A 23,868-nucleotide genomic window follows, 5' to 3' on the forward strand; every position below is an offset into this window, starting at 1 on the left:
CCTTGAAGAACTAGGACTCTGCTTGATCATTGCACTTCCTTGACTGCTTTTCTTTCTTTCTCTTTCTCCCTTCCTTTCTTCCTCTCTCTCTTTCTCCCTCCCTCTCTCTCTATCTCCCCGTCTCTCTCTCTATCTCCCTCCCTCCCTCTCTCTCTCTCTTTCTGCTTTGTGTGTGTGTGTGTGTCTTGCTTTTTAGAGCAGTACCCACAGCATATGGAAGTTCCCAGGCTAGGATTCAAATCAGAGTTGGAGCTGCTGGCTGATGCCACAGCAACTCGGGATCTGTGTATGTGACCTACATCCCAGCTCATGGCAATGCCAGATCCTTAGCCCACTGAGCGAGGCCAGGGATTGAACCCACATCCTCATGGATACTAGTCGGATTTGCTTCCACTGTGCCACAATGGGAACTCTTACATATATTTCTTAGTTTCTTATCTAGGTTTAAAATTCCTTACTAGCAAAGATATTAATAATAAAAACAAGAAGTAAAAATAAAACAAGTCTTTTTTTTTGTAGCATTACAATGCTTCAGGCACAATGTTAATCATTTTATCTACTCAATTTCATTTAATTTCTTACAACAGATTTAGAGAATGAGGTTATATTACCTGAATTCTAGATCAGAACGTAGGGCTTAGAGGCTAAGCAAGTTTCAAGACTATTATTCTAATGAATAACATCGCTATTAAAACTCAGACTTGTCAGATGCTCTTACATGTCTGCTTATATTACTCTATGAACAAAACTGTCATCAAAGGAAAATGAAAAGCACAACCTAAAAGTTGAGAATTCTATTTTATTCAGGATATTACTAGGATTGCAGCCTGGAAATAGCCTCTCACCTCTGAGGAAATGTTCTGAAGAGGTACTGGAGGAGCCAGGATATACAGGGGTCTTTGTAGAAAATAAAATAAAAAACAGGTAGTGGAACATCAAAAGATTGGTGCTAGTTACACCCACACTCCCCCCCACTCCCCCAACCATCACGAGTTAAAAATGTAGCGCTTTTCTCTGTAATGGGAAGATATGAGAATCTGGGCATATTGAAATTCTTTCTTTGGTATGCGCCTTAGATATCTAAGACCAATATCCTATTTTTCTCCATCCTCATCTCCATTCTGAGTCTACTCAAGGTGCTACAGGGTGGCTGCAGTGGCTGATGGCTTTATGGCTGCAACATCCTTTTTACTGAAATGTCAGGTAACATTCTTTTTCTGCATTACTTTAAGAAACCTTTAGAAACAGTATTATCTAACATTTATGGATTGTTTACAGTGTGTCAGATCTTAATGTGTTTTCCATGAACATAATAATTTAATTCTTGAAATAGTCTTATAAAGGAAGTGCTGTAATCACTATCATTTTTGTGGATGTAATAATGGTACAGAAATGTTGTCTCCAATGGCAGAGTTAGAATTTGAACTCAAGTAGTCTGAGCACAAAGCCTATATGCTTAATAATCATACTATTTATATATTGTATTTTAAAAACACTTTCTGAGTGATTACTATGTGCCAGGCACAGTGCACAGTGCTAGGGATTTAAAGATAGAGAAGAGAATGTGTGACTTTTTTAGGAGCTTAGTGTACTAGAATGAAAAAATAAGAAACTTTCATCTTTGGTATGAAAGTTATTAAATACAACTACCACCACCAAACAGTAAGAATAATGAGGACTTGCTTTTTGCCAGGTATAGTTCTCAGTATTTGGCTGGCATTAATTCACTTAGTCTTATGATAGTCTTGCAAGGTCAATATTTTCTTTCTTCTCACTTTTCAGATCAGGAAACTGGGACCAGAGATGTTAGGATGCTAAATCCAAGCTATGAAGTGGAAGAATTGGCTTATGAACACTGGCAATCTGGCTCTAGAACTCAAGTGCCTAAATGAATATTAATCATAGGTAACAGAATTTTAATTTTTCTGGAGTGTGAACAAGTGATATTATATACAGTACACTGAAAAACTGGCATTAAACAGTTTTGGGAACTTGAGAGAAATGACAGTCATTCTGAAATGAGATTCAAGAAGGTGCAGTTACTAGAATGGTCAGCAGAGGGTGAAGGGAGGCAGCATTGGTGGTGTCCTGACACATTAAAATGGGGTAAACTGCAGAATTGGTGATCTCTGAAGTCCCCTCTTGCTCTCACATTCTATGATAATGCCTACCTGAATTTCATTAGTTCAGTGTGATATAAAACACAAGCAAAATTTATATGTGAATAAGCTGATTTTTAAAATCTGATTTCACATGGTATATATTTGAATATTTCTTGAATGTTACTTAACACCTTCTCTAAAGAGTTAAGTGTCAGATAATCCATATCCTTGAAGAGCTTAAGGTTTCACTGAAGAAGTAAGATAAATAAAACTTTAAATGGTGATATAAAATATCATGTTAACAAAGTTTTGGAGGAGTTCAGAGACAAGAAAATTAATGGGGCTGAAAGAGAACTAGACTAGTTCATGGAAAAGGTAGACTTGTTCCAGTACTAAAAGGTGGGTAGTATGTGCATAGGTAGAAAGGAGTAAGGGGAAAAGTGGTCTTTCCTTAAAAATAAAAATAAAAAAATAGGTACTACAGTCTCTGTCTGAAGAAAGTTACAAATACCCCATCGGTAATGATATAAGACAAGATATGGTAGACAAATAACCAGATGCTCTATTGGAGGCTGCCACAACTGACAGCAAAATGATACATGACTCTCATTTTAAAGATAGATACCAGACCATTTGTGTGGAACATTTTAAGTATATGGTCCTAAACTAGTTCTGCCAGTTTTAGCTGCCCACCCATCTCCAGCCTACACACAAAGCTGAGGCTGAAGAGAAAGTTTTCTTTGGAGAGGAAGTGACAGAGTGCTTTGCATTTCACTGACTTTTTAGAGGAAGACTGTTCATCTATGATAGAAAAACTCCTAAATAGACCCAGATGGAAATGTCTAGGCACTGCAGAGCTTGCTCCGAGAAGAGGAGATTGCCCCAGTGCAGGTACAGCAAGGATGTCTGAGCCTGGACAACATGGCTCCCTGCATAGCAGAGTTATTGCCCTTGGTTGGTGTTCTACGTTGAGGAGTTCTCTTGTGGCCCAGTAGGTTAAGGACCCAGTGTTGTCAGTGAGGCAAAAAAAAAAAAAAAGAAAAAGTTTTTTCTGGGTCTTGATATACCTGGCATAAAGTCCACAGCCCTCTCTGATCTGGAAAGTTTGCAGGCCGCCATTTGCAATGAACTTTGTATGGGCTTCTGTGGAATGTGTATAATGCATGGGGAACTGCATCCACTAACCTCCTCTTATTTTATTTTTATCATCACCTGTGTATTTACTGCTTTGGGAGTAAATAGAAGTAAAAGAAAAATTTGAATTAAAAAAAAGTTCCTGGGGAGTTCCCGTCGTGGCGCAGTGGTTAACGAATCCGACTAGGAACCATGAGGTTGCGGGTTCGGTCCCTGCCCTTGCTCAGTGGGTTAACGATCCGGCGTTGCCATGAGCTGTGGTGTAGGTTGCAGACGCGGCTCGGATCCCGCGTTGCTGTGGCTCTGGCATAGGCCGGTGGCTACAGCTCCGATTCAACCCCTAGCCTGGGAACCTCCATATGCCGCGGGAGCGGCCCAAGAAATAGCAACAACAACAACAAAAGACAAAAAAAAAAAAAGTTCCTGTCGTGGCTCAGTGGTTAATGAATCCGACTAGGAACCATGAGATTTCAGGTTTGATCCCTGGCCTTGCTCAGTGGGTTAATGATCTGGCATTGCCATGAGCTGTGGTGTAGGTCACAGATGAGGCCCAGATTTGGCATTGCTGTGGCTCTGGCGTAGGTCGGTGGCTACAGCTCTGATTAAACCCCTAGCCTGGGAACCTCCACATGCCGCAGGTATGGCCTTAAAAAGACAAAAGACAAAATAAATAAAATAAAATAAAATAAAATAAAATAAAATTTTGTCTTGTTTTGTTTATTGGATTCTCTCCTTCAATGCCACCCATTTTTTTCCTTTCCACATTCATCCATTTCTTCCCAACAGCAATTCCTCTTCCAACTCCCACTGTTTCTTCCTCTGAGGAAAAGATGACTAATAAAATGAGAGTTTTGCCCTGTATCAATAATACGTATGCAGATTATTTCCTTCATAAATTAAGAATTCCTCTTCTTCACTTTGTCTTTTTCAGAGACTCTTGTTCTAATTTTTCCTTCTTTAAATTTTTCTGTTAAATTTTCTGTTAAATTCCTATTTATTGTTGGAGATCATTACCTCCGGGTGTTTATGATTGTTCTGCTAGCCCCTCCATTTCCCCCTCAGCTGGAAGATCCCTAAAGAGAGAGTCCCAAGGGTTCCTTTTTTGGGTAGGACGTGAAGGTAGTTGGGATGAAACTTTTCCTCACTTGCAAAATTTCTTGTCTTCTCCAAAGCTTCTCCATAGCTCATCCGAAACACTCTTTCCCATGTTGCAGGACAGGTTAGGAGGGTGGTTTAAATTTTTTGGATCTTGTTCATTTATCTTTTCTACGTTCGTTGGAGGATGATATTAAAAGGCTAACCATATTGCTCTGAGCTTTGATCTGTAAATTTTTGGAAACTTCTGTATTTTTCCTCCATTGCCACCATTTTTTTTTTCCTTTTCTTTTTTGGCTGTCCCGCAGCATGCATGTGGAGTTCCCAGGCCAGGATCAGATTCGAGCAGCATTTGTGACCTAAGCCGCAGTCACAACTGTGACAACACCGGATCCTTAACCCACTGTGCTGGGCCAGGGATTGAACCTGCATCCAAGCACTCCTGTTGCACCACAGTGAGAACTCTGTAGCCACTAATTTTTGAATGCTATAACATGACGCTTCTCCTTGTTTGATTGCTATTGATATATTTTTGCTGCTTTAAAAATTGATCTTTTCCTATTTTCTATTCAAATAATTAAGCTATGTGGAAGGGAGATTTTTAAATTTGGCTGAATTCTGGTATGTAAACCTTGAACATTTCCATTTGTCAGTTGTATAAATCAAAGGTCATAATGCTTAAGTGAGTTGCTTGAAACACAGCTTATCAAAGATAGTGGTAGGGAAGAGCTGTGATTTGAATCTAGACCTGTCTTTTACCCTGCAATCAATATTCTGTTCTGTAATCAATGAATAGCACTCAGGAGTTTTAAATAGGTGACTGATGAAATAAAACATTTTAAATTTGGCAGGTGGCATGTGGTCTGGTAGAGATATATGAGATGGACTTGCAGAGAAGAAACTATGAAAGCAATGAAACAAGTTGGGAAGGTTTTATAAAATCAGTTAGCAGTGAGGGCCTGAGATAATGAGGAATCTCTCTCATATCTTAGAGTTTTGAATCTGATAATCAGGGTCTTGTTCCTCAGGTTTCCAGGGTGCCGTCAGTTTGTCTATCACATACTCAAATGTGTAAGAAATTTGTGTTAAAATTGGAAATTGGAATGCTTTGGGTTGGGGAGCTATGCAAAGACTAACTGGCTCCTAGTTTTTTTTGTTTTGTTTTGTTTTTTGCCATATTTTTGCATGTACACAGAATCATTTCATGTTACTGGGCTTCAGTTTCCTTATGTTTAAACTGTAATTAGATGGACTATAAGTTCCTTTCCAATTCATAGTAGTCACGCAGAAGCAGGGAAATGCTGTCAGCATCTTAAGACATCCCTCCTTTTTGTCCTCCCCCCCTTTATTTATTCAGGTGAAGGAGAAAAGAATAGCTTTATTGCTTTGCCAGGGAAAGGGGGCCACAGTGAGCTCAGGCCTACACAAGCCACATCTTCGACCTATACCTCAGTTCATGGCAATGCCAGATCCTTAACCCACTGAACAAGGCCAGGGATCAAATCCACAACCTCATGGTTCCTAGTTGGATTCATTTCCGCTGCACCACGACCGGAACTCATTTTTTTTTTTTTGCTTTTGTTTTTTAGGGCTGCACCAGCAGCATATGGAAGTTCCCAGGCTAGGCGTCCAGTTGGAGCTGCAGCTGCCAGCCTACCCACAGCCACAGGAATGAGGGATCTGAGCTGCACCTGTGACCTGCCCCACAGGCCACGGCAACACTGGATCCCCGACCTACTGAGCAAGGCCAGGGATTGAACCCACATCCTCAGGGATACTAGTTGGATTCCTTTCCACTGCATCACAAAGGAACTCCAAAGGGCATACAATCTTAAGAATTCTACCACAAGAGGGAGCAAGAAGTGTGAACAGATGTATCCGTAGAGTGTGGGAGAAAGCCGCTTGTATAAGCCAGACCAACAACAGCAAAAAAATCTGCCATCAAAGTCAACAGCTAAAGGTTTGAGGAAGTATCCACTGCTTAAAAGGCAAGAACAGAAATGCAAAACTTCAAGGAACATGAGCAATCAAGGAAACATGTCAACATCAAAAGATAACAATAATTCTCCAGTAACCAAATTCAGAGCCATGGAATTTTGTGATAAAGACAGCTAAAATTTTAGTTTACACGTGCCTCCTCTACATCCTGCCTAAAATCATCATGAACAAAACTTCAGCCACATTGGTCTTCCTTCAGTTCCTCTAGTGCAATAGTTTTTGGAGGTGACCTAGATGGTCCTTTTTTTTGTCTTTTTAGAGCTGAAACTGAGGCATATGGAAGTTCCTGGCTAGGGGTGGAATCGGAACTGTAGCTGCTGACCTACAGCACAAACACAGCAATGCCAGGCCGCGTTGCCTCTGCGACCTACACCACAGCTCACGGCAACACCAGATCCTTAACCCACCAAGTGAGGCCAGGGGTCGAAATCACGTCCTCATGGATACTAGTTGGATTTGTTATTGTGAAGCCAGGACGGGAACTCCTAAGATGGCCCATTTTCAAAAACCTTAACTCTTTAAAACTTTCAACATTCTGTATATATTTTTAATGTGTATATGTATTAGTACAATATTACATGCAATGTATATAACCAAATAAATTGGTTATATGGTTGGAGTTGGGTGAGCAATTTTTTTTTTAAACTGATGAGGTATCTATCAATTTGCAATCTGGAAACCACTGCTCTAATCCTGAATTTCCTATTGGGGTCTTTGGATATGCTGTTTCCATGAGAAATAAAAGACAGGTTAATTCTGTCTCTTCTATATAACAGTAAATATCATGAATGCATGGATCAAGCTGATTTATTTTTCCACTGCATACCCAATCACCCTGGACGTGACTGGCAACTATTACTCATACATATTTGTTGAATAAATGTTGGAGAGAATAAATAGAAATAGAAAAGAATGGAAATGCAATTTGGTTCACTGTCAGAATTATCTCTAAAAGTGTTTATTTTGTATGTCATTTATTCTGTATGCAAATTGCTCCCTCACCTATGAAGTAGTCAGTTGGTTGACTGGTAGACTGAACAAAGGAACAAAATTACAAACAGGAATTTATTATTTATTTATTTATTTTCTCTTTTGGCCTCCCCTCAGCACATGGAGTTCCTGAGCCAGAGATCAGTTTGGAGCCGCAGTTTTGCCCTTCTTTGGCCCAGATCCTTAACCCAGTGTGCCAGGCTGGGGGATGGAACCTGCACCCTAGAGCTCCCAAGAGGTTGCTGATCCCATTGTGCCACAGCTGGCAACTCCATAAACAAGATTTTAATGAAGGGGGTTACTGCAGACAGCTTGAAAATATTTGGGGGGTAAAGTGACTACTTGGAAGCTAGCAGAGTTCAGATTGAACACTTTGTCCTTGAGTAGACTACCTGGAGTGTTAAAGAAAACAGTTTTAGTTGTTTATATCTATTCCATAAAATCTTGAAGGTTTAACAGTGGGCCATACCTAGCAGACTATCTCTGTGTAATGTCTGACTCTCCTTCCATTTGAACTTTATACCAGCTGGGTCTGTGCTGTTTCCCTCAGAGGAACTTATGGGAAATGTGAGCCAAAACCTAGCTTTTTTCCGCCTTCCCAAATACCTTTTGTTTCTTGCAGGTTTTGTGGGGTTGCGCTCTTTTAAGTGTATACCTCATTGTGGGTCCAAAAAAGCTCCCTGTTAATTAACTGCCTTTTAGAGCAACACCATTCTAGAGGTTAGGTGACAATTGGGAAATGGAACTTGGCAAAATTTTTTTTTTTTTTGGCTTTTTAGGACCGCACCCTGGGCATATGGAAGTTCCCAGGCTAGGGGTCTAATCAGAGCTACAGCTGCCGGCCTACACCAGAGAGTCCTGTCTGTGACCTACATCACAGCTCAGGGCAACACCAGATCCTTAACCCCTGGGGGGAGGCCAGAGATCGAAACCTAAACCTCATGGTTCCTAGTCAGACTCTGTGCCACAACAGGAACTCCAAAATTAAATTTTCTTCTGCACAGATTCAGCATGATTTTTTCAATTGCCAGTAGGGATAGCAATAGTATGAGTGAGGCAGTATATCTTTAGGAGAGTTTTGCTCTGAAAGTAGTAAAGTATTAAGGGAACTTGTTGGGAAGGTTTTAATCTGAGAAACCTAGAATGTACCTTTAAGTCCCTAAATAATGTCTCTGAATTTCAGGTCTTTCTTTGCAATTCAAACGTGCATAAGTGAAATCACATTTCTTAAGGCCAGAGTCATCAATAGGAGAATTGGAATGAGCTAAAGGGATAAAGATTCTATAAGCTCTCACTCCAGGATCCTTCATCTAAATTCAGGTGAAATTTTATTGTAATGAATATCTATATATCTACTATAATGATCAGAAAGAAAGGGAAGAAGTGTTGTTTAAGGCCTGATGTATATCCATAATGGGGTAGGAAGCCAGCCTCAGTTTCACCACTCTGTCACATGTTGATTTTGAGCATATTAGTGCCTCAGAAATTTTTTTTTAGTGCATTGGTTGGATTATCCCACTCTCTTCTCACCATTCTTTCTTTTTAAAACCTTACTTTAGCTCTAGTCACATAATTGTAGTTTCCTTTAAAACTGCAGCTAAGTTGAGTATTATGACTTTTTTTGTATGTAAAATGTTAAAATACTAGGTTTTTTCCCAGTAATGGGGCAAGTTTGGATTCTTTTGATATTCTTTGGTATTAGCATGATTAAAATCAGTGGGGCTTTTGTTTCTCCTTTTCATTTTCCCTAAGCTGCCACAGTTAATTTATGGATAGGCATTCGATATAAAATATTTCAGCCAAAAATACTCTTTTGAGGGTTTTATTTTTCAACCTTTTTACTGCACTTACAATAACACACAATTAATAACAATCATGCTTTTCGTAGTATGAATTATATTTTCACTTTGGTCTTTAGTATGATTTGTATGACAAGTTTATTTTCCCTGCGGAGCTCACTTGATATTCCCACACGAAGAACATGTATTCCTTTCCTCCATTCTGATTATCTTTACTTTACAGGCAGTCTTGACAGGGCTGGGATAATCTAAGTAGAATGATTACACTACATATAACTAAAGTTACCATTTTAGCACTATGGCTATTTTTTGAAAGGATTCATTCAGAATCTTCCTATAAGGGAAAGAGAGGTTAGGCCCTTGTCACCATCATCATCATCAATACTTGTCATCATCATCGAATAAAATGTGTAAATTTCCTTGTGCCCAGCAGAAACACATGTGACCTAAAAATTATTTGATTTACCATGGTCATTCTTGTTGATGCCTCCAAAACAGCTAGAAATGTAGAAACGCCAGTCTCTGCAGTGAGTCTTTAGAAATCATGATTAAGTGGACCCAAAGACTTGATAACCTCTAATTCTGAGAGTTTGTAGACACCATGGGAATCAGAGCTAGACCCAAGGATTCAGTTCCTTGGTGTTAAAACTCACCTGATGGGAGGTAAAAACACAGACAAACAGTCCATAAGCTGTATATTATTGGCAGTTGTGTTCCGATAAGCTTGCCTTGTTTTTTTTTTTGTTTTATGTTAACTGACATCAAAAAGGATATTTTACCTGGGAATTTGGATTCTTGATTCTTTTTGAAAAATCAGAATACTCACATCTTGAGATTTCCATTCGCACAAGGCAAACTGCCTCTGTGTTATGGTACATTTGCTCTCAGCTCCCTGAATTTCCTCACCCTCACTCAAGTAGAACCTAAATATTTATACTGCCTGTGTCTTGTATTTTGCTTTTCTGATCCCTTCAGGTATTCTATTTGCAACTCTTTTTTTTTTTTTTTTTTTTTTTTGTCTTTTCTAGGGCTGCACCCGTGGCATATGGAGGTTCCCAGGCTAGGGGTCCAATTGGAGCTGTAGCCGCTGGCCTACGCCAGGGCCACAGCAACCCGGGATCTAAGCTGCGTCTGCAACCCACATCACAGCTCATGGCAACACCAGATCCTCAACCCACCGAGCAAGGCAAGGGATCGAACCCACAACCTCATGGTTCCTAGTCGGATTTGTTGACCGCTGCACCAGGAGGGGGAACTATTTGCAACTCTTAAACAAAAGTATGAACTGTGGGCTATTCAGGAAACACTTGTCTGGAAATTCAGGGCCTGGGTAGTTGTGCATGTGATATTTCTTTGTCTGTTTCCTTATCTCTTGGTCTTCTGTGATAGGTGTGACCTTCAACAGAGAAAATGTATATAAAAACACTTTTGGGAGTTCCCGTCGTGGCGCAGTGGTTAACGAATCTGACTAGGAGCCATGAGGCTGCGGGGTCAGTCCCTGCCCTTGCTCAGTGGGTTAACGATCCGGCGTTGCCATGAGCTGTGGTGTAGGTTGCAGACGCGGCTCGGATCCCGCGTTTCTGTGGCTCTGGCGTAGGCTGGCAGCTACAGCTCTGATTCGACCTCTAGCCTGGGAACCTCCATATGCCGCCCAAGCGGCCCAAAGAAATAGCAAAAAGACAAAAAAACAAAACAAAACAAAAAAACACTTTTGAAGTTTCCTGGTGGCTCAGTAGGTTAAGGATCCAATGTTGTCACTGCTGTGGCTCAGGTCACTTCTGTAACATAGATTTGATCCCTGGCCCAGAACTTCTGTTTTGGGAAGTGACAAACAAACAAACAAACAAACAAACACTTTCAAGTGCTACAAGTTAAGCATATCCACATACAAAAAACAGACTAAGTTGTCAACTAAAATTTTGAGTTCTCTCTGCTGAGATTAGTACTGGAGTCATGGAAAGAATAATTAGAAGAAAGGAAACTATCCCTGGTCTGAAGCAGAAATTTTCTATTTCATAGGTAGCTGATGTCATGGGATGAGACTGGTGTTGAATTAGAAGAGCTGCACAGAAGTCTTGGAAGCTGTGCACAAATAGGTGCACCTCTATTAACCTTATGTCCTCATCTGTAAAAAGTGGGAGACAGAACCTGCCCTCTGAACTCACAGGTTCGTGATCAAGATTAAATGAAATAAAGTGTGTGAAAGTAATGAATAAACTGTAAGACATTATCTTAATATAGGCAATAATTATTACTTAGTGATAAAATATGAACACATAAAATAAACAGAATGTTTACAAGCCTAATATTTACACATCTTAGGGGTCTGAAGAGTAGTTTTGAATTAAATCAGAGACAGCTTTTTGGGAGAGGAAATTTTGATTGAGTCTCATTTCTAGCTATACATCTGAGAACAGGCCTTATTTTGCTAATTAAAATAAGTCTGCTATTTGTGTTTTATTTCCAACACACCTTTGTCATGAGAGGAACTGGGTATTTCACATTTTCTACAGATTACTTACTTCAGTATAATACATTATATAAAGTTAAATTTGGAAAAAGTGCAAAAATTAATGTGATATTGCGACTAAAAAAAAATCTCAGGATATTTATTAGAGCTGGAAGGAGTCTTTGAGATGATATTTTACAAACCAGAAAGCAGAAGAACAGAGAGATTAAATGACTTGTGCAAGTTCTCAAAGCTATGATGTTGCAGGGCTAGGAGTCAAAGCCAAGGCTTTTGACTCCACTGTTCTTACTGGGGCACCACATTGATGCTGGGACAACTTCTGGCAAGTGGTACTGAATTGAATCACTGGATGTTTAGGTAATCATGTTAGGTTGAGAACGTAGGCAGAAGATATGGAAATGTGTTACTAAGATCGCTGTGAATTAGAAAGTGGGTTTTGGGGAAATCCCAGCTCCGTAAAGAAAAAAAATAAAATTTGGCATCCTTCTCATGTAATGGTAACCCACTACCCACCCTACCCCTTCAGCAGTTTAAAATCTTGGTTAGTACCTTTACATTTCCAGGCATGTCTTAAACTTTTGCATGTCCTTATCCTGGGACACTGGTAAGATTTCTTTTCTGATCAGCACGCTAGAGGAGGACAGCTCCTTCAGGAAAAGGAACACTTTCCAAAGCCACGAAACGAGAAAGAACGGGGCTGGAACAAAGTTTCTACGGGAAGCCAAGAAATCACTCCTCCCTCTCCACTCTTGAGAGCGTGAACTTTCTTTCCTCTTTTCCATAGCCCCAAGGGACCTGCCCTGAACCTTCGCTATTAAGAGGTTTAGGGCCTGAACCAGGTCATTCTTCCAAATGTCTGTCTCTGGGCTGTCCCTGGAACTTAATTTCTCTTCTCTCCACCAGTCTCTAGTTCCTTCTTCCCTTCTCAGTTCCGGAGAGGCAGAAGCATCTGCGTCCCAGGGCTCCTCTCCACTTGGAATTCGGGTTCGGTGCCCGAGACCGGGCTTTTTGAGGAGGACGGCGGCAGCTGGGTTGCGAGTGCGGGTGCCTGTACTCCTGCAGCTGGCCTGAGTTCTTGTTGGCTTACGGAGAAGGGTGCCTTTCGCGGGCCCACCCGGCCTTCCACATTGCGCCCTGACGCCTGGGAGGGGGCTTTGGAGGCCCGGAGGCAGGCAGAATGCAGGTTCCATGAGAGTCAGGCTGCCTGGCTTTCTCCTCCTCGGCCGCAGATGGCCTTGGGTCCCCGCTTTCCCCAGCAGCCCCCCGCTGCCGCCAGCGCCGCCCTCCCCAGCAAGCGGCTGCCGGAAGACGGCGCGGTCGCTGGTTGGATTGGAGCTGGCGGCTCAGACGGGACACCTAGGGTGGGGGAGTAGGGGAGGGAGGGTGTGGGAAAGGGGAGGTCAGCGCTGGGCGGGCACTCGAGGGACCCAGAGCTGCCCCTCCAGCAGCCAGAGCAGCACAGCTGCATCCACTGCCGCCGCCGCAGCCACAGAGGCCACAACAGCTCGAGCGCGAGTCTCTCAGCGCTGCGCGGCGTAGAATAGAGGGGCGGCGGTGCCCGCCCCAACCGAGCGGAGCCGAGCAGTGCTCGCAGCCCGGCTGCAGCCGTCGCTGCCGCCGCCGCCGCTGCCTCGCAGATGCCATCACAGCAACAAAGAGCTTGCTGAGCTGAGAGCCGCGGCGAGAGCTCGCCTGGAAGCCACGGCGCCGGCTCCCGGAGCTGGGCGGCAGCCGGAGGAAGTGCTTGGGGGGCCTGGAGGAGGGGAGGAGACAGAAGATGGCTAAGAAGAGAAAGCCCCCCAGCATCAAGGGTGAGTTCCGCTCCATTCACACCTCGCCCCATCCCACCTCCCACCCGCTGTCCGGCCCTCTGGCTGGCCTGTTTACATTCAGGCTCCGCCAAGTGGAAGGCTATCTGCTAGGAAGAGTTTGCCTTCTTCGGAAGGTGGGGAGACCTCAGTACTGCTGCTCCTCCCTTTGCCTCCAGGAAGACTCAGATAGGAGTTTATCCCCTTTTTGTAACCTGGGGAAAACTGGAGACCCTCTTTCTCTCTCACCCCACCCCTTTCCTACTCCACGCTTGGGTGTCTGTTGCCCCTTACCCCCACAGGGCAATGGGGAGAGAAGAGACTCTTGGCTACTGGGATCTTAACCTTTTCAGAATCAGGCCGTTTGTGTGTGTGTGTGTGTGTGTGTGTGTGTGTGTGTGTGTGTGGGAGAGAGAGAGAGAGAGAGAGAGAGAGAGAGAGAGAGAGAGAGAGAGAAGAGAAGAGAGAGAAAAGAGAGAGTTAGTTTCTCAAGGTCTCTGCTAATGCCTGCTCTCAACCTCCCTTCTCCCTCTGTCCCTTCATCCTAGGGTGACAAGTTCTGAATCCATTTTCCAAACCTCCATCCCCGTGAGGAGATAGGAGCAATCTGGTTCTCCTTTCCCTCGATGGTCAAAGAGACTTGCTACGGGCCGGGTCCCTGAAGTCTATTTCCCCCCTTCCAACCTGTCGAGGCGGTCAGGCCCCCTGTTGCTCTTTTCCAACCTGGGCTTCTAAAGTTGGAAAGTTCAGGGGGAGAAGCGCTGGCAGGGAAGACAGGGAAGAGCTTGTTGCTCCGGTGACTTCGGGCATTGCCGCCTGGTCAGGAGCTGGAATCCAGAGGGGCCTCCTGGGTGGCTAGGGCAGAGGGCCGTCCCCGTCACTTGCGCAGCGCGGTGCGCTGGGCGCAGGTGCATCGGCAGCCGGCGCCTGCTGAGCTGACTCGCAGTGGTCGCCGCTTGCTGGATCCCCAGCGCTCCCGCGCTCCAGCTGGAGAACCAGCAACGGTCGGGAGGTTGTCTGCAGCACTGCAGAGAGGTGGAAAGCAGCTCGACACCATGAGGGGCAAGAAAGGCTGTGCGCGGGAGAACTGGACCTGAGCATTGGTGGGGAGGAGGAAGGAGCGGTGTTTGAAGTTGGATTTAGACCCAATGGGCTTCGTGGCTCGGGAGGCGGAGACTTATTGAGCCTTGGGGTTATGTGAAATAGGACCACACTCTTAAGATGCGAGGAGGGTGTATTATTGAATTTATCGGCTTGGTTTACAACAGCGCACTCGTCTTTGGCTTGGTTCTTCCCCCACCTTCACCCCAGCCCAAGTTCTTGCGCCCCCCGCCCCGCCGAGTCTTGCTTGTGGGATTCTTGCTTGCTTCACTCTAGAGGTCACTAGGGGGGCACAACTTCATCTTGGTGCTTCAGCTTGCCTTTTAATTGCCCCGGGGCACTCAAATCACTTATTGGATTGGAAAGGGTTTCAACCAGGAGGGTTAATATTTTGGAAGATGTTACTATAAAACACCCAGGATTTTCTGCTTGAAACTATAATACTTCTACCGAAATGTATTTACTTAAAAATAACACAGTTCCTGTAAAATAGAAGCGGTCTTAAACCTCATTTTTTCCCCTCTCCCAATGAATTAGTACATGCGTATGGTGGTAGACAACTAAAGAAAGAATGAGAGAATACATTCATCTACAGCTTCTTTATCATAACATAAAATAATTAGTCTAAACCCAGATTGACAGGGTGCTTTAGCTGCACTTTTGGTTCGCTCCATTTTTATGGAACCATATGGCACCATGAATGAAACAGAAGGATTGGTTTTCAGCACTGCTGATGTGGCTATCCATTGGCAGAAATACATTTCATACCCACCCTAAACCCTGCAGATTGTAAATGGTCCATGAAGACTGGAAAAAAATTTCCAGTTTTACAGTATATGCTAGCTGGAGACAATCTTACCCTGAAATTAATCTTGGTAGAAGTACAGAAAGATGTAAATGAGACCCAATTAATGAGAAGTGAACTGGTGTTAACAATTTGATGAAATGTATCTCATTACACCTCTCCCCCCCAAAAAAAAATACTGAGTCATTTTTGATTTATATGATAGGATTTTGCATATTTTTGTAAATTTAACTTGCTAGTGAAATAATTGAAGAATAGCAATTAATAGTGTTTTGTCCTTTAAGTAGTAATCATTCTTCCGGAGGAATTAATAACCAAGTTTTCCTAGAGTATGTTGTCTCATTGTAGTTTTGTAAAATAAAGTTTTCTCATACTACATGTTTTTCTTAAAAGTAAAATTATGTTATTTAGCTCTTATTAACTTGTGGTTTCTTTCCTCTATTACTGAGTTTCTTTCTTTTTTTATTAAAAAACCAAATTACTTAATATTTCTTAGAAGGAAAGATACCTTAAAAAAGACTTTGGAGTTTCCCTTTAGCAAAGTGCAATTAATTGTGATATTTTACAAATAATAAAAGCAAGCCCAGGAAATTGTAGTCCATTGACTTGCTTCAATTTTGACTTTTAAGGGGAGAGCCCTGCAAAAGCATCCGACTGCAGGCTGAACTGCTCTCAGACATCTGCTTGTGAGCAACAAACAACTAAACTGGGACTGCCTGGTACAAAACCAACTTGCAAATTGCTAGGTTTTTTTTGGGGGGTGGGGCGGTCAGGCTAGGCAACTTGGCTGGGTAATAAACTGTACGTTTAGCAACATTCCAGCCTGTCTTGGTTATCCTCTTATGAGAATTGCTTCTCTGCTTAGCTACACTGCATGCAGGGAGAGATCATTTGTTGGAGCATGTGACAGGCAAGTTGCTCATTGGCTTCTGAAGTCCTAGCAATAGATGCTCCATATCTAGACAGCTAGAAATTGGCCACAGGGAAATGCAGTTTAACATTGACACAAGAATAAGATGAGCTGCCAGTATTTCTCAAGGGATACTAGGATTCATTTGTGACACCTCATCAAAAGGACAGCTTTTCAAAAAGGCAAATGTTTTTAATGAAATAAATTTGATTAAATTGTATTATGAATAAATTGTTTATAAATTTTGATTAATTCCCAAAAGAAATTTATTATAATCTTCTTTAATAAAAGCATATTTATTATTACAGTCTTTATAATATTTTAATTAAAAAGTTGTAGTCCATTAGCTATAAAAGTCTTATAGACACGTTTGTTACATTAGTTATAATGATATTGACACCACCAACCCTCCCAGTATTAGTACAACAAAGATTTCTCACTCAGTTCCTGAAGTTTAAAGTTTAGATTATGCTTGGATTCATCTAGTTATGCATTCAATTCAGCAATACTTATTGAGCACTGATTATATACTAGGTTCTGTGCAAAACACTAGGAATGCAGTGATAGACAGTGAAGAATATATTAAGAAATGGCCTGGAAAGAGCAAGTAAAGATGTAAATAAGAAAATTTCACAGTGGGGAGTTCCCGTCTTGGTGCAGTGGAAACGAATCCTACTAGGAACATGAGGTTGCTGGTTCAATCCCTGGCCTTGCTCAGTGGGTTAAGGATCCACCATTGTTGTGAGCTGTGGTGTAGGTCACAGATGTAGCTCGGATCCTGCGTTTCTGTGGCTGTGACTTAGGCCAGCAGCTGTAGCTCTAATTTGATCCCTAGCCCAGGAATCTCCATATGCTGCAGGTGCGGCCCTAAAAAGCAAAAAAAGAAAAAGAAAAAAATTCACAGTAATTAATACCATGAGGAAAATAACATAGGATGGTATGCTAGAAAGTGATTGTGCGACGACTTTAGATTGAAGAGGTGACATTTGGGCTGGGAACCAAAAGATGAAGAGTAATTTGCATGCTAAGACTGGAACATAGCACTGCAAGACTGAAGGCAGGAATGAGTTTACTACTTTGCATGTTCAAATACAGGAGTCTGGTCACTTTGGCTGGGGAGTAGTGTGTTAGGTAGAGATGGTTAGAGAGAGGCCAGATCTTTTTGCTCCTAAGCAGAAATGTAGATTTTATTTTAAATGTCATGAGAAGCCAATTGTATATTAGAAGTTTAGGGTAACAGGCCCTTCCTTGAGGATGATTTTTGGGAGAGCAGCTTTCCTACACCAATTCCCTAAGCCAAATAACTCCCAGTGGACTTCAGTTTTCTAAAAGGTCTAGTTATATTCAAGTATCCACTCTTACTATTCACCAAAATACCTGCAATATTTTGGGCTGAGACGTTGATAGAACGTCTAGGAATCTTCAGAATTAAAAAACAATTCTGAAGAGAACGAGGACTAATTCAACATTTTAGTAAAGATGATCAGGTCATCGTCCCTCCCACCCCACTTTGCCAGAAAGCCTCTCAAAGCAAGTAAATCTCAGGAAAAACATAATGTAACGGTAGAAAGGAGGAGTATAAAGAGTCTGGAACATTACTGTGCAGTAGGCGGAATGTGGAAGGCAGCACAAGGGGCTCCTAGGTAACGGAAAGGGGTCCATGAAAGAAGAGTGATGCTGGGAAAGGGGACCCAAGAAAGCCTGTAAGACAACATCAGCCAGTTCGTGAATTTTGCCAAGAGAAGCGGAAGCCTGATGTGAGAGTGTTCCAAGAGAAGCACTGTAATTCAAACAGAAAAGGAGTTCAAACCAGGGTACCTTTATGCTTTTCATTGATTTTTTTTACTTGTGAAGCATTTATAACAATAAAAGTACACAGGCTTTGCAAAGATGTCTTTGGTTTTCTGAAATCATTATTAGGTTGTTCTTATGGATTGTAAACCTCATGGATGAAAAGAGCATGAAAAAAAAATGAATGACAAAAACTTTCATTTGTGGGAGGTAGCTGCTTGACATCTAATTAGCAGGGAAATTATACTCTTGGGTCTCTGTCTTGCTGCAGAGATGTTGGCAGGCAAGGAAATGGGGTCTGTTGGATGTTTTTCTGCCCCTTAAGCTTTTGGGACTAGATGGTACCATGATATTTCAGGGAGATAGAAATAATTATTTTAAAGCTCTCCCACCTCCAAACCGTCTGCTTCTTTGCCAGCAATTAATAATGACAAATATATTAAGAATTTATATAGCTTTGGGGCTTTGTTTAGTACTCCTATTTTAGTACCCCTATTTCTTTGTACTCCAAGTGACTCTTTTGAGGCTAGCAAGGCTGGTAATAGTTCAGGGCTTCTGTAACTAAGAGTGGATCTGGTCCTTAGTGATTCTGTAACACAATGTATTTATGACATCAGCTTTTACCCACAGCTTTGAGAGTCATAGTATGTTAGAGTTAGAAGGAAAGCTGAATGTTTATAGAGTTAGAAGGAAAGCTGAATGTTTATAGAGTTAGTGGAAGAATGCTATAGTCAAAGGTGAGTGATGCTGCCAAATATGAATAGTCTATGTCTATAAGGAATTTGGTCAAGTTTATTATTTGTACATACATATTATATATGAGTGAAGTTATATCTATACATATAGACATCTATATATAGAGAGACATATATAGATGTATCTTGATGTATATATATATAGATGTGTGTGTGTGTATGTGTGTGTGTGTGTGTGTGTGTGTGCGTGTGTGTATTTAAACTAGAGCTCAGTTCCCAATTTATTTTCAGACTTCACTCTTTATACTCGTGAGTGTGGTAATATCTGCATTTTACATATATAAGGAAATTGCGATACAAAGACTTTAGGTATTTTCTTGAGGTCTAAGAATAAATTAGGTACTGTGGATAGAGGCACAGCCAAGCCCCATGGCTCCCTCTCCTTTTTTACATTCAGTCTTTTAATACCTGGTTACTTTCCTCAAGGTCTATCAGGTCTCACGTAGAAAGGTCGATCAACTTTCTTTTTTTCCTGCTGAATCGAGAGGATGATATACTTTCCTTAGAAGTGTCACACCTTTATTGTTTGGGATCCACCTGTAAAATTAGAAATACATTGCTAACAAAATGTAGGCTACCAGGTCACAGATGCTAAGGTGATAATGTACAGGGGTTTTTAAGGCTCTCTAGAGATGGGAGGCAAAAGTGAACAAAAGTTCTCAATTTTTGCAGTGGTATGTATAAGTAGGGAAAAAAATGCATCTGGGTCACCTCTGAGGTGGATTCAAATTATTTTGCCATTCACATGGTAAGCCATTTGACTTTAAGGTGGCTTCAGTGTTCTTTACCTACCGGTATTCACACCTTTATATTGAGTTGGGGCTGAGCGTATGTAGCCTGTGGAATAGAGTGAAAGGCTACATTGTACGCAAAGGCATGGTGGCTTCCATCCTGCTCTTGTGTATCTGGTGCGCTCTTGTATTGCTTACTTTGGGGAAAAGGAGCAGATTCGTTACTCGCTGAGCCACAATGGGAACTCCAACCTGAAGTTTTCCTTTCCTATTTCCCTTGAGCTCCTGTTAGCAGCTTGTTTCCTCCTCCTCTTCCGTTTTTTGGGGGGAAGGCCTCATTTCTAGACCCTACATTTCACTTAATTTGGAAGGTACCTTCCAAATAAAAGCCCCACCAAACTAAAAATGATAATGATAGAGAGAATACAAATGCTGTAAAATCCCCCAACAGCTCAAGACTTTGTAGCCCCCAAACTGAAAAGACTTAAAAAGTCCCTTAAAAGCTAAAATCTTCCAGAGTTCCCATTGTGGTGCAGTGGAAACTCATCCGACTAGTAACCATGAAGTTGCAGGTTTTAGCCCTGGACTTGCTCAGTGTGTCAAGGATCTGGCCTTGCTGTGAGCTGTGGTGTAGGTCGCAGGCACAGCTTGGATTCCGCACTGCTGTGGCTGTGGCATAGAATGGCAGCTGAAGCTCCGATTTGACCCCTGGCCTAGGAACCTCCTTATGCTGCGGGTGCGGCCCTAAAAAGCAAGCAAGCAAACAAACAAACAAAACAAAACCCCCCAAAATCCCCTAAAATCTTCCAATAAGAAAACTCTCCAAGTATATTTATGTCTCCTTCTTCCCTACCAAAGTATCCCTTCCCTGCCCAGCCCAACTAGTCCTTTGATGTATAACAAGGAGAGTGAGAAAGAGAAAGTAAAGAAGAAGGCTTTGATCCCTTCCACTTCAGGGTAGGGATACTGGTCTGCTTTATTTCATTCCTTCATTTATTGCTTCATTCACTTGAAAAATATTAATTGAACACTTACTCTATGCTAGGCAATATTCTAAGTGTGCTTTAGATACAAAATAGAGCCTTCAGGTAGGGAAGACAGACCATGAATAAATTGTTGATATTAAAAACTGAAAAGTACTGTGAAAAAAAATAGAACATGGTAAGGGGAATTTGGGATGCTGACAATGGGATGATGGGTGAGAGTCAGCTCTGAGTGTTAATAGGATGGTTGGGGTAGACCTCATTGAAAAGATAATACTGAAGGAGAAGGGGTTTTTCATGGGAGAGGATGAACCTTTCAGAAAGAGAGATAAGCCAGTGCAAAGATCTAAAGGTGAGAGTATACCTGGCTTGTTTGAGAAACAGAAAGGAGGCTGAGTGGAATTGCTAAGAAGAATAGAAATAGGAAATGGGGCCCGAAAGATGAGGGAGGACCAGATCATCATGTAACCACAATTTTAAGGACTTTGGCTTTAATCCTGAGTGAAATAGAGCACATGGCATGTTTTGAACAAAAGGGTAATATGATCTGACTTACATTTGAAAAGAATTGCTGTGGCTGCTATGTTGAGAATATCTTCCAGGGGCAAGAGAGAAGCTGGAAGACTAGTAAAGAGCCTTGCAATATTTCATTTGAGAGATGATGGTGGCATCTATCTGGGTGGTGGCATCTATCTGGGTGGTAGCAACAGAGGACATGAGAGATGGAAAGACACTGAATGTATTTTGAGGGTGGAGCTCTATAGTTTCCTGAATGAATAGGATGCGGAATATGAGAGAAAGATATGGGTCATGGATGATTCCACAGTTTTTGGCTTGAGGAACTAAAACAATGGAATTGATAGCAACTGGTATTGGAAGATTGTGGATTGGGCAAATTTAGGGAGAAGGATCAGGAGTACAGTTTTGGACACATTAGGGCTTGAAATATTTATTTGATATTCAAGTGGAGATGACAAATAGGAAGTTGGGTATATGAGTCTGGAGTCTGGGAGGGAGGCCTGGGCTGGTGCTGTGACTTTGGGAGACATTGGCACATAGGTGGTATTTAAGACCATAGACCGAATGGCTCTGTGGGAAGTGAGTACAGATTGAGAGAAATGACATGAGCCCAGGGTTACTGCATTATTAAGAGGAAAGAGAGAAGAGGTGGAAACCAGTAAAGGAGATTCAGAAAGAACAAGTGGGGAGTTCCTATTGTGGCTCATCAGTAATGAACCAGACTAGTATCCATGAGGATGCAGGTTCCATCCCTGGCCTTGCTCAGTGAGTTAAGGATCTGGCATTGCTGTGAGCTATGGTGTAGGTCAAAGATGTGGCTTGGATCTGGGGTTACTGTGGTTGTGGCATAGGCCAGAAGCTGCAGCTCTGACTCAATCCCTAGCCTGGGAACTTCCATATGCTGCGGGTATGGCCCTAAAAACACAAAAAACAAAACAAAAAGAAAGAGCGAGTGGAAAGTAAGGGAGAAATCAAGAGTGTGGGGTCCCAGAGCGAAGGTAGAAAGTATATCAAGGAGGGAAAGAATAATCAACTGTGTCAAATGCTGCTGATGAAGTAAGATGAGGACTGAGACATGACCACTGGATTTAATGAAAAAAATTGTTTTCCACCCACTGGATTTATTAATGTGAAGGTTACTTAAGGCCTTGACAAGGGAAGTTGGAATAGGTGAAGAGAGAATGGGATAAGGAGAATTAGAAAAAGCAGAGTCAACTCTTTTGAGGGGTTTTGTTGCAAAGGGAGCAAAGAAATGGTGCCGTGGCTTGGAACAGGAGTAGTTGTGGAGAAAAAGTCTTTTAATTTTTTGTCTTTTTAGGGTCACACCTGCGGAATATGGAAGTTCCCAGGCCAGGGGTCGAATCTGAGCTGTAGCAGCCGGCCTACACCACAGCAACAGCAACACAGGATCCAAGCCGCGTCTGCGACCTACACCACAGCTCATGGCAATGCTGGATCCTTGACCCACTGAGCGAGGCCAGGGATCGAACCTGAGTCCTCATGGATACTGGTCAGATTGGTTACTGCTGAACCACGATGGGAATCTGAAAAAGTCTTTTTTAAGGTTAGAGAAATAATGGCAGATTTTATTCCTTGTTTTTTGTCACCATGTGCTTTTTGAGATGGTCTTTAACCTCTCTTTCACTATTTTAAATTTTGGCTGCTTTTTTGGACAGGTTCCTGGGAGGTAAGGAGGAATTAGTGTAGAATGACTTCATATCACTTAGTTATAAGAATTTTTTTATCTTTATTTCTCTAAATATATTGTCTTTAAAAATATTAACTATAATATGAAAAGAGGTATAGAAATGGACTTCCTAATGAAATATACCACAATAGGAGAAAGTTGCCATGAGAGAAGTTTTCCAGTCATCATGTTGCTTACTGTAGTGGTCCATTCTGTCAGCTCAGAAGGAACTAAAGAAATTTAAAAATATTTTTGTGTAGAGGCAAGGCCTTATGATTCTTGTCCAGGGGCAGTTTTACAAGATCTGAAGATGTTTTTGATTGTCATGATTGGGGTGATGCTATTGATTTCTAATGGGTAGAGTCAGGGATGCTGCTAGGCTTTCTAACATCTAAACACACCCAGGATAGCCCTCACAACAAAGGATTATCTGGATGGAATTGTCAGTAGAGCCGAGGTTAAGAAATTCCGGGCTAGCTCCATCGTTTTTTCATTCTTCCAGAGAGAAGCTAGGGAGCTACTTCTGAAAAAGGAATTCAAAAGAGTGTGCTCTACCTATCTGATTGGTCTGTGTTTAAGACAGTTTTTGGCAAATAATTAGGGTTCAAAATAAAGATGTTTCCTTTTTTTGCAGTTGCTTTCTCTCCTCACTCTCTTCTCCTGCCTTCTGTTGATTCCCATTGACTATTACTGTCTTTATAAATCTGGGTTGTTTCCCATGAGGGCCCATGACATTAGAGGAACATTAAAGTCATGGTAAAAAGTCCCTAGTTCATTTTCACACTGCTGATTCCTATTCTGCATTGGTCTGATAATTTTGTGAAACGATCAAGAACAGGGTGATTTGTTAAGCTCTAGCTTTTTCATGGGAAAGGGTGAGTTCTTTCAGCCACTAGGACTTCAGAAGAGAGCTGCAGTCTTTTTTTTTTTTTTTTTTGCTTTTTAGGGCCACACCTGCAGCATATAGAAGTTCCCAGGCTGGGGACTGAATCAGAGCTGCAGCTGCCCACCTACACCACAGCTCACAGCAACGCAGATCCTTAACCCATTGAGTGAGTTCAGGGTTTGAACCCATGTCCTCATGGTTACCAGTCAGGTTTATTACCACTGAGCCAGGAACTCCAAGAGCTGTACTCTTAATAGTCCTAACTTGGAGATGTGCTTTATCCTGTAAGGAAGACTCTGAACAA

General features: G+C 41.9%; 1 protein-coding gene and 1 long non-coding RNA gene across 7 annotated transcripts in view; both read left to right on the top strand.

Moving 5' to 3' along the window:
* Window positions 357-8,872, top strand: LOC102163422. The gene is made up of 3 exons (XR_002345140.1): window positions 357-1,203; window positions 1,783-1,905; window positions 8,503-8,872. It is a non-coding gene; the product is annotated as an uncharacterized LOC102163422 (long non-coding RNA).
* Window positions 12,996-23,868, top strand: part of SLC44A5 (solute carrier family 44 member 5) — a 414,235-nt gene continuing 403,362 nt past the window's right edge. For 5 of the 6 annotated variants that reach the window (XM_013996232.2, XM_021096464.1, XM_021096467.1 and 2 more), the window contains exon 1: window positions 13,242-13,399. In XM_013996232.2, coding sequence (XP_013851686.1) covers window positions 13,366-13,399 — 34 coding nt within the window. In that variant the 5' untranslated portion in view covers window positions 13,242-13,365. Of the gene's footprint in view, window positions 13,400-23,868 lie in introns of all 6 variants that reach the window. The other variant, XM_021096466.1, reaches the window with a different exon arrangement.

This window comes from Sus scrofa, chromosome 6, assembly GCF_000003025.6.
Source record: "Sus scrofa isolate TJ Tabasco breed Duroc chromosome 6, Sscrofa11.1, whole genome shotgun sequence".
Lineage (NCBI taxonomy): Eukaryota > Metazoa > Chordata > Mammalia > Artiodactyla > Suidae > Sus > Sus scrofa.